Source organism: Arvicola amphibius, chromosome 1 (assembly GCF_903992535.2).
Source record: "Arvicola amphibius chromosome 1, mArvAmp1.2, whole genome shotgun sequence".
NCBI classification, from domain to species: Eukaryota; Metazoa; Chordata; class Mammalia; order Rodentia; family Cricetidae; genus Arvicola; species Arvicola amphibius.
Genome location: NC_052047.1, coordinates 122,786,231 through 122,801,107, shown reverse-complemented (window position 1 = coordinate 122,801,107; position 14,877 = coordinate 122,786,231). Strand labels below are relative to the sequence as shown.

Below are 14,877 nucleotides of genomic sequence, written 5' to 3'. Positions count from 1 at the left end.
CGTCCACCCCCGCCCCCCCCCCCCCGTATAAATTTTCACACCCTACAGTGGAGTAGTTTCCGGTTGTGCCGTGGTTTTTCAGGGTCTGCTGAAGCCTTGAAACAACTCTCTGGCTGCCCCAAGTCTGGGAAGCAGCCTTGCAGCGCACCCTCGTGGCCATTTAGAGGGACGGGCGGCGCCAGTCTTTCCCGGTGGCCCGTGGTCCTTCCTGATCTTCCGCTTCCAGGATTCCAAACTGTTGGAAGTTGGACAGATTCCAGCCTGGGCTCCCGGGAGGATCGACAGAGTCCCGCCCTGGGCAATGGAGAAGGCCCCCGTCAAAAGCAAAAATGGTAAATGTTTAAATAGGAAAGGTGATGCCTTGGATTCCAAGCCTTCCTAGATCCGCCTCTCCTGTAAAGGGGCGGTCACACACGGGAATCCCTCACCGTTGTTCGTTCATCGAGACAGAACGCGATTCTCTTTTTTTAGCGGACACCTCCGTAAGTTTCGACAAGTATATACCACTCTTAGCCCCTGCCACAATCAAGTGAGGAGACGTGTTCACCTCCCTGCTCTTTCTCCACCCCGATTTCTTGTACTTTCAATGCTTTCTAAAATTTTGCTTTTTCCAGGGAGAATGGCTAAACGTGGAATCATGTACAGAAATTTTTTAGTGATTCCTTTCACTCTGCTGTCTTTACATTTTTAAAAATTCTATTTGTGTGTGGGGGGCGTTGTGGGAGTCAGTTCTCTCTTCCATGTGGATACTGGAGACGGAATTCAGGATGCCAGGCTTAGCTGCAAGCACCTTTACCTGCTGAGCCGTCTTGTCCACACCACTGCTATCTTATAAAACAAGATTACTTTATTAGTAACACATTTATTTTATTAGTAGCACTAATATTATTACTGTATTAGTAGCACATTTAATTTGTAAGCTTTAGTTCTCCAACTGAAGTCGTTAGAGTTGTCCAACAAGGACTTTGGCTTTGAGGACAGCCATGAGCCTCCTGGGGAAGCCTGTCTCAGCAGTGATCCTGGACACACCACAATCACACAACTCGGCCAAGGCCTGGTGAATGTCAGGGCACCACTGGCCCGTGTGTGGAATGGTGCATTTTCTCCCAGATGCTGTGCGGATCTACCACTGTCCATTTCTGTTCCCAGGGCTGTGACATGCTTGAGTGACTGCTCTCTGCTCTTCCTTCCCCATCTCCATGCCACACAGCAGCCGACGTGGTGATTTTATTTAAAACAGTGACAACCTGATCATGTCCAGTTTAAATTACTTCCAAGATTTCCTTAAGGTAAACCTGGTGGGCAGCCCACCTGCCAGGCAGTACACCTCCCACCACCTGTCCGGTGCTGCTCCTTCGTGTCCCCATCAAGGGGGACAGGAACCAGCCTTCCTGTCTTAGAACCTTGACTCTATTTGCCCCCTCACATCTAGTTTGTCAGTTCTCTCACCTTGATCCGTATTTACTCCTTCAGGGAAACCTGGTCCCAATCCCTATGTGGAACCTAGGTTCCCTGTTGTTTAACCTCGGAGCGTTCTGCCTTCCTATTTAGCATCTAATTTGTGTTTACACAACTGACTGACAGCTCTGTCCTCTACCAGCTGTAAGAGCCACAAGGGCAGCCCATCTAGTTCACTGCAGTAAACCCAGGGCCAGAGTACATGATTTGCATCAATAAGCATTTGTCAAGTGAGCGGAAAATATAACTGATTTAAGCACCCGTGATGTACTGCACTGTACAGTAGCCCTGTAACTGTCCCATCTCATTTCCACACCCTTTACAACACGCATTTTCTCGAAGGAAACTGAAGACTAGGATGACCACGTAAGTGCCCCCAGAGTCTAGTTTCAGAACTCCACAGCACCGCTGCCTCGCCGTTGTCCTGAGAATGACTAAAACAAGTTCCTCTTGTTCTGTTAGAAAAAGGACCCAGCTTGAAAGCCAAGGTGTCTGTACACAGCTTGAACAAAATGAGGCAGACCAAACTCACCGTTGGCAGCCTGGGATTGGGCCTGATCATCATCCAGAATGGACCTTACCTCCAGATTAGTCACCTCATCAATAAAGGGGCCGCGGCCACTGACGGGATACTCCAGCCAGGTGACTGTGGTCTCCACACGCCTCCTTCCCACCTGCCTTCAGGGAGTCAGCATGAGGATATGACATTGTCTGAGAATTTCAGTTGCTACCACTTGTATGCTCATCAGTTACTCGCTATTCATTTGGTGTTTAGTAACACCCTAGGCAGGCATGGTCTCACTCTCTTCCTTTGCAGGTGAGGGAACTGGTGCTTAGTGGCAGAGCCTTCCTCGCCAGGTTCACTTTCATCCCGTAAGTGGGAGGCAAACAGACCGGGCGTCACTCCCCAGGTCATGACTGTGCATCAAGATCCCTTCTTTCCTGGGAGGTGCTAATCACAGCTAACATGGAGACGCGTGATCTCCTTTCACCTTCTCAATAGCCCCAGGAGTGTATTCTGCGCTAAGCCACTATGCAACTCTAGCTACCAAGGAGCTTGCCGGGTTATACCTAGGAGTCGGAGTTTAAAACTCTCCCTCTCAGTTCCCAAGGCCGAGACTTTCATCAAGATCACCTACCTTCTGAGGTCTCTGGGGGACGCATTTCTATCTAATGCAAGACATGTTTCCCCATATCAGCTTTGGGCCCTGGTGCTAGCAGTGGGGGAGACACGGTGGGATGAAATCACGAGAGGGAAAATCACTCCAGGCCATTTGTTCTGAGATGTGTCACTTTCTGTGACCTTGGCAAAGTCAATCTTTGCAGCCTCGGTGACTTCACTTCCACGTTGGGAGAATCGCGTCTCTGTTCTAGGTTGTTGGGATGTGGTAAAATGCTGTGGAGAGCTTTGAAAACAAGCACTCTAGAAGTATTCTTATGGCTTCTCTATAGCCAGTTGTCTTAGAGATCAGCTTTTCTGCATTTATGTGTGTGAGGAGTATATAGAGGCCACAGACTGATGTTGGGGGGTCTTCCTGGATCCTTCTCTACCTCACATATATAGCATAAGGATTGTGGACAAAGGTAAGCTTTGAATCCATGACCTCCTAGGAAACCCATACCATGTTGCTAATGACCTAGTGAGCAGAGTGTAATTCCCCCCCCCTTTTTTTTTTACAATGGGATTTCTCTGTGTCTCTGTGTAGCTAGCCTGCCTCTCCTGGAAAGAAGTGAGATTTCAGTGCAGATATTCTGGGCACCAAATCTCCTCATGAAAACCAGTTACTATTCAGTGTCTAGGTTTCAAAATCTGCTTTTCCATCATTTTTGACAGCGATCATGGGATTTGCTATTTCCTTGACACCCACCAACCCTATTATTTCTCATTCACGTGTTCTAAAGTTCTTTGTCTTTGGTGTTTTATCTTGATTTGCTAATTTGGTATTAGTTTTCTGTGGCTTTCTGATGTACAAAGTCTTAAGACACGACTACAGCTTTAAAATATTAACACAGCTTTGACAGTGGACAGCAGCCATGTACTGGCTTCATACATTTAGTTAGCCATACCGACGCTCACTCATTCACTCATTCATTCTGCATTTCTTAATTCCTTCCCATGTCCAGGTCCTGTGCTTTCTAACAGTGGAGAGCTAAACAAATGCGATCCTAACCACACAAGATGCATATCGCTTCCGTCCTAGTTGGAAGGAACAGAGACAAAGCAAACCTATCTTCCAGCAGTGATGAAGCTGCTGCATAGTTGATTTAATACGGGCAATCTAAACAGGCTCATACAGTGTCATTCCTACAGCCTATTAAAGCAGGAGGAAAAGGTGCATTATGAGGTTATTGTTCATAAATACCAAATTGGTGTTGATGAAAGGCAGTGTTAGTATCTCCTGCCAGAGCCATCACGTTCCGATCCCGACACATTTGGCTTAAAGCCAGAATGGTCAGGGAATTGAGCTGTTTAATTTCTATTCTCTTGATAAAAGTCACCCTCTTACAACGTAATTAAGCAGAATGTCAAGCCATAGCTTTCAGCTATAAACACCCTTTTAACATCAGACCCATGAGCTCATCCTAAAAGGGTAACTTTGTTACTATCATTAACCGCAGCAGGAAGAACAGCCGTTTCAACAGCACAGGCTGCAGGTAGCTCCGAGAGAAACCTTGCTTCATTGTGAAGCTAGTCTCAGTACAGCTTTTGTTATTGTTTGCCTTGCCTCTTGAGACAGAGTCTCACTGTATAGCCTAGGCTGGCCTTGAACTGTCTATCTATCTTCCTCAGCCCTTTGGGTTTTGTTTTTGTTTTTTTTTTTTTTTTTTTTTTTTTGCGAGGCAGTGTTTCCAGTGTAGTCCTTGCTGTCCTGGAACTCACTTTGTAGACCAGGCTGTCCTCAAACTCTTAGAGGTCGCCTGGCCTCTGCCCCCAGGTGCTGGGATTAAAGGCCTGTGCCACCGCCCCCTGCTTCCTGCCCCCTCCAGGCTTTTGAATACCGGTTTTACAGGCACCTGTGCTACTGTGCCCAGCTCAATGTGTGACTGGCTTTATCTTCATCTGCTTCTCAAAACCAACACAGAAACATTCCTTAGACTTTCTAAGTGCTAACTTTCTAGAACAGTGGAAACACGTTTCTACTGGGATCTCACCCTAGAGAAATGTGCCCCCAGCCATGCTTGGACACTCCTCAGGACCAGTGTTGGACACTCCTCAGAACAAGTGTAGGATACTCCTCAGAACCTGTGTAACTCCTGGCTAGCCTGCAGTGGGACCCAGCACCAGCCTTTCCCTCACCCCCTCCCTGAGTTTGAATGAGGGTTACTGAGGGCTCCAAACCTCACATGCACACACAGATAACCTGGCATCCTGTATCAGTTATAAAGTTCTGACAGCATTACAGGTATGAGGACATGCCAACACTGAGGGAACCACAGACACATAGAGAAGCTGGGACTGGGTGGGCAGTGCTCACTGTGATGGAGGGTACAGCACAAGGAGGAGGAGTTAGTCTCAGTAGGAGGTCTCTGTAAAGGAGGAGCCAGGCTGCGGTCATCCTAGGGGAAGCTGCAGGTGCTAGTGTTTGCACACTGGTCAAAACACTCAGACTTGGACCAAGGCTTTGCCACATCCATGGGTATTTGGGTCCTTGACAAGGCCTTGCCTGTATTGGGGTCCTTGACAAAGCCTTGCCCATGTCAACAGTACACTCAGGACTTCATCTGCTCCCACTGAGACGTACTGACAAGACTTCTCCAGACTGAATCTGTCCTTGAAGTGCAAGCCTTCTATATTCCTCCTTCCGGGCTTGGCTGAATGCTAGTATTCATGCTCCCTATTGCAAGCAACAGGAAACAGTATTGTTAAGGCATTTAATTTAGGGCAGTATCTGACTAGATTGCCCCAAAATCTGGAAAACCAAGCTTGGAAAACGGGGAGAGACCAAAGGATCCAGAGATCTGGATGTTCCAGTCGTCCCAATGCAGGTTCAGACCCAGACAGGAGTGCTGGGTGACCCGGTTGAGTTTACAGATCTTTACTGTAGCTGGTGGGAGGCAGGGGTGGGATGGGTTATGTCCATACAAGTGAATAATTGGTCCCTTTAGTTTTCATTTTGGGAACCTAGGTTTTTGTTGCTGGGGTATTTATCTCTTTCCGCCTGCTGAGTGCCCAGAAGCCCTCTGGTCGACCATCACAATTCCCCACACAGCGTGTTTACATGAGGGGTCCTGATCTCAGTGTTCTGAACCTGTTCTGCAGGTTGTAGTGGGATACGCTGAAGAGGCAGAGGCAGAAGCAAGAGGAGCACAAGTTTAGATTCCTTGGAATCAGCACAGTTTCTGCATTACATATCATAAGCATAATTAACACAAGCTAATTTATCTAATATTACATAGTTATTTGGTCAGTTGGCTTTAGGACAGGGGCAGAAACTCCAAGCGAAGCCTTCATGCTTAGTTTAGGTTATTTGCTGTGAAGGGCTTGGTGATCTCAGGCAGTCAGAATGGAAAGTGGCTTACATTTTACTAGTTATAGCCGCTCATTTGACTGTGTTTAGAATCTTAAATCTAAATGGTTTGGGTTTAAAATGGTTTTAGCCTTTTACCAGAGGCTAAGAACTTACCAGCTAAGAACTGTCTCAAAAATACTATTAAATGCCTATTAAAAATTAGGGAAGGCATCTTTATCATGCTAAGAACATTCATACTGTAGGAGAATGTCCTTAGTAAATTAAGATGGAAGCCAGGCTTTGGTCAGAATAAATCATTATATAAATCCATAAAGTATTTCAATAAAGCCACTGATCAGTATGGCTCTTTTCAACCCATTATCTTAATTGAACTGTTTTTCCCTTTTCAGGTGACGTTCTGGTTAGTGTTGGGCATGCCAACGTGTTAGGCTATACCCTCCGTGAATTGTTAAAGATTTTGCAAAATATCACCATAGGAACAGTGCTACAAATCAAGGTTTACCGAGACTTTATTGACATACCCCAGGAGTGGCAAGATGTGTATGATTTAATCCCCGAGACCAAATTTCCAGTCCCACAGTAAGTAGTTTACTTTAGAGCGATGCTATGAACCCCGGGCCTGTGACGGGCAGCGTTCTGGTTTAATGTGGGAATCATGAAATGGTAAGAACCGTGGGAGGAGGTCGGTGACACTGCCATGGCTTAGTGAACTACATTCTGCAGAGAACAGTCTGCAGGGCCTCCTGTGAGGGGATGCTAGTTATAAAGGCAACTCGGAGTTAGGAACTCAGTCAGCAGTCAGTGATTGGGTATTTTGTCCCCAAATCTACCTGCACTGTCCCTGCAGACTGTCTAGGCGACCCTAAAGCACAGGTTGAGATGGACCGGAAACTGGCTTAGTAGGTAAAGAGCTTTTTGTGCCTAGACCCTGGCACCCATGGAAAAGCTGAATGTGGTGGAATATGTCTAACTCCAGAGGTGGCAGGGAGGACAAAAGAGGGCCCTCAGAGCTTGTTGGTCAGCCAGCCAGTCTGGCCCAATTGGTGAGCTGCCAGTTCAGGGAGAGACCCTTTCTCAGAAAGGTGGAACATGCCATCAGCCTGCATATACAGAGAACTGAGAATTGCACTTCCTCTTCTCTCTTGCATTAACGTCTGGATCCTTCTCAATAGCAGTTGTTCCGGTCTTAGGTGCAGTGTCTATTGCTATGATAAAGCCTGCATATACAGAGAACTGAGAACTGCACTTCCTCTTCTCTCTTGCATTAACGTCTGGATCCTTCTCAATAGCAGTTGTTCCGGTCTTAGGTGCAGTGTCTATTGCTATGGTAAAGCACCGTGACAAAAGCTATCTGGAGAGGAAACGGTTAATTTTGCTTATACTGCCACACCACAGTCTGTCGTTCAAAGGAGGTCAGGGCAGAAGCTGAAGAAGAGGACGTAGAGGAATGCTGCTTACTGGCTTTCGCAGTTTGTTTATACCGTCTAGAACATCTGCCCAGGGGTGGCACCACCCACAGTGGGCTAGGCCCTCCCACACCAAGGCAATACCTAACCTTATGGAGACGATTTTCTCAATGAGAGACCCTCTTTCCAGATATGTCTAAGTTGGTGTCAAGTTGACAACACCTAGCTAGCTAACTCCACTCCTCTTCCTGCTCTTCCTGTTCTGCTCTGATGAACAAGCCCACAGAGCTCTGTTTCCTCAGGAGACACACATCGCAGGCACTCCACTAGAGCCTTCCCAGGTCATCTGCTGCCTTCATACGGCAGCTCCAATGGACTCATCTTTACTTTGCTTGCCTTTTAAGCAGCACCAGAGTCTTCACAACTACCCAATCCTTTTATTCCTGTCCGTGACATATAGTCCCAATTTTTTTGTTTGTTTTTCAAGACAGGGTTTCTCTATAGCTTTGGAACCTCTCTTGGAACTAGCTTTAGACCAGGCTGGCTTCAAACTCACAGAGATCTGCCTGCCTCTGCCTCCTGAGTGTTGGAATTAGAGGTGTGGGCCACCACCGGCCGGCCTATTCCCCCGTTTTCTGTGAGATCAGTCTTCCCTCTTTTCCTTTTACCTCTGGGTTCTTCCTCTTGATGTTTTAACAGACTCGAGTTCCTCAAAGCTGTCTTTGGCTCTGCTGTTTCCTAGGCCGTCTCGGTGCCTGTGGTTCCTGTTGCTACCCACTCTCTGAGCGCTACCCGCTCTCTGAGCGCTACCCGCTCTCTGAGCACTTGCAGTCTATTCTCTCCACTCACCTTAGATCAGCCGCATATCTCCATTTAGATGGATGTCACCCCCCCCCCAATTTATTCTTGAAATCAAAAGCCAGTTGTATTCGTTTATTTTTTCTCTCTCTCCATTTATGTGACCAAAAGACATACCAGAATAACTCTTGATTTCAGAGAGTTTTGTCAATGGTCATTTGTTCTCATGTGCTCTGGCAGAACATGGTGATAGTGAGACGTGTGTGGCTGAAGAACCTCACTTCATGATGGCATAGACAGGGAAGGGCGAGGGACAGCATCTCTCAGAGAACATTCCCCCAGTGGCCTATTCCCTCCAGTCAGGCTCTACTCCCAAAAGCTTCCAACTCCCCAAATACCACCAGCAGCTTGGACCACCTTCTCCACCCACCCAGAGCTCTTAGGGTATATTTCATACCCAAACCACAAGCCCATTGGGATCCTAATGGGATATTCTGCCTAGTTAAGAGGCCTAAATTTTAGGGTTATGCTTAATTCTTCTGTCTCTTCTATCAGCCCCTCAAACAAGCACTAAGACTGCCACTGTTTGGTATCTCATCACAATACTCACTATCTCCCTCCCCACCCCCTTCTCCTGCTACCATTGTTCCAAAGTCACCATTTGATCTCTCCACTCCTGTCCTTGATTCTGATTGACGTTTTACACAGGATGACCCTTTTACAATGCAAATATGACCATGGCATATTCCAGGTTAAGAACCTTAGGATCTCTTGTTCTTAGGATAAATACCAAAGTCCTTGCACCGTTTTTAATGCTGTTCTGTGGCCTGGATGGGTACCATTCCAAGTTCATCTCATTAGGCCCTCCCCATCCCTTTAGTTCTCTGGGCTTTCAGCTCTTCACGCTCGCTGCTCGTCTGTCTATGCCGTGCTTACACTGTCGTTCACCTCTACAAGGCTCAGTGCAAACTTTCTGTGAGGCCTTCCTGCAAGGAGTGTGGGTACAGTCAGAGCCACCTGTCATCTGCGTTCATAGCACCGTTGTCTCTCCACAGTGATTCCAATTTTAATTAAATCATCGACATGATCAGCTGTTGACTGTGTTTCTCTAGGAAAATGTAAACTCCATGAAGATAAGAACTGGTCTTGTTTTCTTAAACTTAGCATGGAACTTTCTCAGGATGAAGAAGTGACCAACTTCCTAACTAACCCCGATATCCTGTCTCTAACGGGAGCACAGGGCCCTTCTAGAAGAGGTGCCACGGGTGCTTAGAACACGAGGCTCTCTCTTCAGTGTCAAATCCAGGGCTTTGCTACAAGAGCAGCTCTCAATCCACAGGGATTTCTCAAGAGCTGGTTTCGTAGCTGTGCATTGCTCAGAAATATGGCTAAAGACCAAGATTAGAAAATGACCTTTAGCTCTAGACTGACAGCTGGGGAGCCTGCGTGGGATTGAACTAGGCCTTTGGTATGTGGGTGACAGTTGTATAGCTTGGTCTGTTTGTGGGGCCCCTGACAATGGGACTAGTATCTATCCCTGGTACATGAGCTGGTTTTCTGGTGCCCATTCCCTATGGTAGGATGCATTGCTCAGCCTTGATGCAGAGGGGAGGGGCTTGGTCGAGCCTCAACTTAATGTGCCAGGCTTTGTTTGACTCTCTATGGGAGGCTTTACCCTTTCTGAGGAGCAGATGGGGATTGGGTTGGGAGGGAGATGGAGGAGGGAGTGGGAGGAGGGAGATGGAGGAGGGAGTGGAAACTGTGGTTGGTATGTAAAATGAATAAAATTTTTTTTAAAAAAGGTTAGCAAATTATTCACACACACACACATACACACACACACACACACACACACACACACACACGAAAAAGACCTTTACATATTAGCCTTACTTCATATGCCCAAACTTGGGCCCCACGGCTCCGATGTAGCCCACAGGTGTGACTTGCACAGCTCCTCACCTAGAAAGAGCAGGGACTTAGCAAGGAAGACATATGGAAGGTTCAACCAGCAGCTAGAATGGTATTTTTTTCCTTTTTTTGGATTTTCGAGACAGGGTTTCTCTGTAGTTTTTGGTACCTGTCCTGGAACCAGGCCTGCCTCTGCCTCCCAAGTGCTGGGATTAAAGGCATGCACCACCACTGCCCGGCTAGAATGGTATTTCTTGACATGAGTGGTAGCCATTAAAGGGTTTGTAGAGTCTTAAAAATTATTCTGTTTTTTCTGCATATTTCAAAAAACTTAAAATGAAAAGTATCTGAATTATATGCCAAGTCTGCAAATATTTCATAGAATCAGTATCTTTGATGTCCCCCATGCTCCAGTGTGGGGGCAGTGCAGGCCCGAGTGGAAGGCAGCTGCCCTCCAGATGGAGCAGACTGGAGAATATCTTCTTAAAGCCAGTATGTGACTATAACCATACATGACAGCGAACATTTGTTCATTGCTTACTTCATGCTGTGCACGCAACGAGGTTTCTCTACGTAGCCCTGGTTGTCCTAGAGCTATGTAGTCTAGGATGGCGTTTGATTTAGATAGATCTGCCTGTTTCTGCCAGGATTAAAGGCAGTGCTGGGATTAAAGGCATGTGTGTGCCACCACACCCTGCTTTTATTTATTTATTTATTTATTTATTTATTTATTTATTTATTTATTTATTATGTATAGGATTAAAGGCAGTGCTGGGATTAAAGGCATGTGTGTGCCACCACACCCTGCTTTTATTTATTTATTTATTTATTTATTTATTATGTATACAATATCCTGTCTGTATGTATGTCTGCAGGCCAGAAGAGGGCACCCGACCCCATTACAGATGGTTGTGAGCCACCATGTGGTTGCCGAGAATTGAACTCAGGGCCTTTGGAAGAGCAGGCAATGCTCTTAACCTCTGAGCCATCTCTCCAGCCCCACACCCTGCTCTTGTCACCCTTCTTACCCTCACTTAGAAGGAATGAAGACCCCAGACATATGCATAAACTTGCCGCAAATGTGGCTATTAAGCACTTACATATGAAATTAAGGAATTTAAAATTTTCTCCAAATGTAATTTAAAATCAACAGCCACATGCTGAAACCCTCACACTGGAGAGTATTACTCCTAAGTATTTTATTGTTTCTTTCTCTGAGACAGGGTTTAGCTTTGGTGCCTTTCCTGGAACTAGCTCTTGCAGGTCAGGCTGTCCTCGAACTCACAGAGATCCGTCTGTCTCTGCCTCGCGCATGCTGCGATTAAAGGCGTGCACCACCATGGCCCAGCAACTCTTAAGTATTTGTATCATACTGAAGAATTTGAAGTCAGAGTATCAAAATTTAAGGACAGCAACTTTTTAGATGGCCGATGCCCCTAAACAATACCATGCACATTCTGAATTCCTTCCTCAATTGAACAAAGGACACTTAAAGAATCTTAGTGACATATATGATGGGGACAGGGAAGGACAGAGGTAGGAAAGGGTATTTCAGTCAATAGACTGTTCAGGGCAGATGGCTGTGTGCACATGGTAAAGGCTACTCCTCTCATCTGTACTCTGTAGAGGTCAATTGTTTACAGCTAACCCTGAATTGCTGGTTGGACCTTTTTATCATCTAGTGCCAAGTTAATAAGAGCCTAGACCTATCATGTACCCTTGGTTACTGTCTAACCAAGGATACATACTCAATCTGAAAAAAAAAAGAGTTAACACGATTGTTTTTTACCTCCATTCCTAGGCTGTTCAGGGAGATCTGTGTGTGGCAGAGACAAACAGCTGTAGCCCCGAGATCTTTAGAATCACTTTCACACCCTTTAAGACTAGCTGTGTGTAATAAAACTCCACTCAATCCCATTATTATTAGAAGAGATAAACTTTAGGAAAAGTTGCTTAAATTCTTTCTTTCTTTTTGGTTTTTCGAGACAGGGTTTCCCTGGGTAACAGTCCTAGCAGTGCTGGAACTAGCTCTGTAGACCAGGCTGGCCTCGAACTCACAGGGATTCACCTGCCTCTGCCTCCCGAGTGCTGGGATTAAAGGTTTGTGACACCACGGCCCGGCGAAGAGTTGTGTAAACTCTTAGAAACAGAGCCGTAACCACAGGAGCAGGAGCACCAGGATGAATAAGGTCAGGGCCTACCAGCAAAGTGAGATAGCAGAGTCCAAGCATCATCCATGTCTCAACAGTCAAGCCACAGACAGGAGCGAGTTCGAAAAGGAAAGCCTTGAAAACTTGGTGGCAGCAGATGTGGGTTAAGAGTGCTGTACAAGGGCTGCAGAGATGGCTCAGAGGTTGAGTCCTGGCTGCTCTTCCAGAGCTCCTGAGTCCAACTCCCAGCAACCACATGGTGGCGCACAACCATCTGTAATGAGATCTGGTACCCTCTTCTGGTGTGCAAGCATACATTCAAGCAGAGCACTGTATACATAATAAATAAATCTTAAAAAACAGAGTGCTGCACAAAGCCCTATCTGTGACTCACAACAAAAAGGATGAATACTGCATGTGCAGTATTGTCTAGGGGATAAGAAACCTTGGAATTACTAATGGCTAGCATGCTGAAGAGTCTTGAAGCTCACCATTGCCTGACTCCCCCGGTAATGGGTTATCTTTTGTTATTGTTATTTTGTTATGGGTTATAACCCATAAGAACAGAGTTCTGGTTTAGAGGGCCAGGTTGAACTGTCACTCAAGGTACAATGAAATTAGTTCATCCTTTAAAGCCTCATTCTAGTCTAGTCAGTTGATGGAGGAGGGTCACCTGTCTATGTGTTACTTTCATTGGTTAATAAACTGCCTTGGCCCTTTGATAGGACAGAAAATTAGGTAGGTGGAGTAAACAGAACAGAATGCTGGGAGGAAGAAGGCAGTGAGGCAAACGCCATAGCTCTCCTCTCCGAGATGGATGCATGTTAAGATCTTCCCGGTAAACCACCACCTCGTGGTGCTACACACATTAATAGAAATGGGTTAATAAAGATATGAGAGTTAGCCAGGAAGAGGCTAGAGCTAATGGACCAAGCAGTATTTAAAAGAATATAGTTTCCGTGTAATTATTTCGGGTGTAAAGCTAGCCGGGTGGTGGGATACAGCCTGCTTTCTACAGTCAGTGGTCTGGTTTAAATCTTAACGTTTTCAGCAGGGTGGTGGTGGCTCATGCCTTTAATCCCAGCCCTTGGGAGGAAGAGGCAGGCGGATATCTGTGAGTTTGAGGCCAGCCTGGTCTACAAGAGCTAGTTCCAGGACAGGCTCCAAAGTTACAGAGAAACCCTTTCTTACCCCCTGCCCCACAAAAACCTTAACATTTTCTTTTAAAGTAGTGTGAAATAATTTAAGGCAGGAATTATATTTATGATTGGGGAAAAAATTAAAAGGTATTTTAAAATGTGATCCTGAGCCTTTAACAGACATCTCTCCAGGTACTTCTAAAAAGAGAGAAACTTCCCAGCACCTGGGAGGCAGAGGTAGGCAGATCTGATTGTTTTAAGCCAGAGATAGGATGGGGTAAGCTCTACAGTAGTGGGGGAGGTGTGTGTGTGGGGGCAGCCTTGTCAATGAATAAGAAAAGTACTGACTTATGTCTAGATTATCAAAGAAAGCTACAAAATGTTTAAGTACCTACTATCTATCACTGCAGTTCCAGCAGATATGACAACCTCAATTCACATCCATGGACAGCAGGATACACACGGCACATATATATACATGAGGTAAAACACTTATACACATAAAATAAATGAACCTGAAAGTATTCAAGCACCCAGAATCCATTTAGTCAACACTTGATGATGCAGAAAGTAATGAAAGTAATTTCTATTTTTAGGTTTTCACAAAAAAGAAAACAATGGCTTTATTTTTGATTTTTTTTTTTGTGTGTGTATGTGGGTGCGTGTGTGCACGCAAGGTGAGCACAGTGCCTACAGAAGTGAGAAGGTGGCAAAGGGTCCCCCAGAACTAGTTACAGGCAGTTGTGAGCTGCCTTATCTGAGCCATCTCTCCAGCCCTAAATATTTCATTTTTTAAATTTATAAGAGAAAGTAGTTTATAAGAATCTGATAGGGAATTCTGTTAAAACATTAACAATATATTGCATTCACTCTTCATTTCAGCACACCAAAGAAAACAAAGGAGAAGGCAAAAGATGAGCCTTTTGCAAGCAGAGATGACCAGGAAGATGTCGTTTTAGATAAAAGACTGAAGTATTACAGATATCCTCGGTCAGTCTGGAATCACCCTGTGAGGACACCGATATCAATCTCCACAGAATGGCATGGATATAAAAAGAAGGACCACACTATTAGCGTTGGCAAAGATGTTAATTGTGATGTAGTAATTCACAAAGATGACAAGACAAAACCGAGGTCCCCTTCTCCATACTGGACAATGGTGGAGCACGACAAAGTCATCTCCTCCTCGTCCTCCGCAGCTTCCTCCAACTCAGATGCCTTTTGGCTGGAAGACTGTGCACAGGCTGAGCAGGGGGAAGGTCAGCAGGAATCAAAGTTTGGTTAGGCATTGGTTTGCAAATCTGTGGCCACAGGAATTTTTATTTTTAAATATCCACTTTGTGCCTTACTATGTATAGGTTTGTAGAATTCCTACAGCTCTTCCAGACAGTAGAAAAAAGCATTGGTAGACTTCTTTCAGATAATAGCTTAGGACTTCCTTCCCTCTGGTCTAGCAGGCTCCACAGATGTTCCAGAATCACATCATCATTTACTCAAGCTTTTTAACATCAAGTACAAACCCAATCACCAGAATGCTGACCAT

At 45.6% G+C, this 14,877-nt stretch overlaps 1 protein-coding gene across 2 annotated transcripts; it reads left to right on the top strand.

Moving 5' to 3' along the window:
* Nucleotides 1–301: 301 nt before the first annotated feature.
* Nucleotides 302–14,619, top strand: Pdzd9 (PDZ domain containing 9). 2 transcript variants are annotated; one of them, XM_038335688.1, is made up of 4 exons: nt 302–332; nt 1,921–2,100; nt 6,320–6,509; nt 14,217–14,619. In XM_038335688.1, the coding sequence occupies exons 1-4, from the start codon at nt 302–304 to the stop codon at nt 14,617–14,619; spliced, it is 804 nt and encodes a 267-aa protein (XP_038191616.1). The 2 variants fall into 2 exon arrangements, with proteins under 2 accessions (XP_038191616.1, XP_038191621.1); XM_038335693.1 differs by lacking the exon at nt 1,921–2,100.
* The last annotated feature ends 258 nt before the right edge of the window (nt 14,620–14,877 follow it).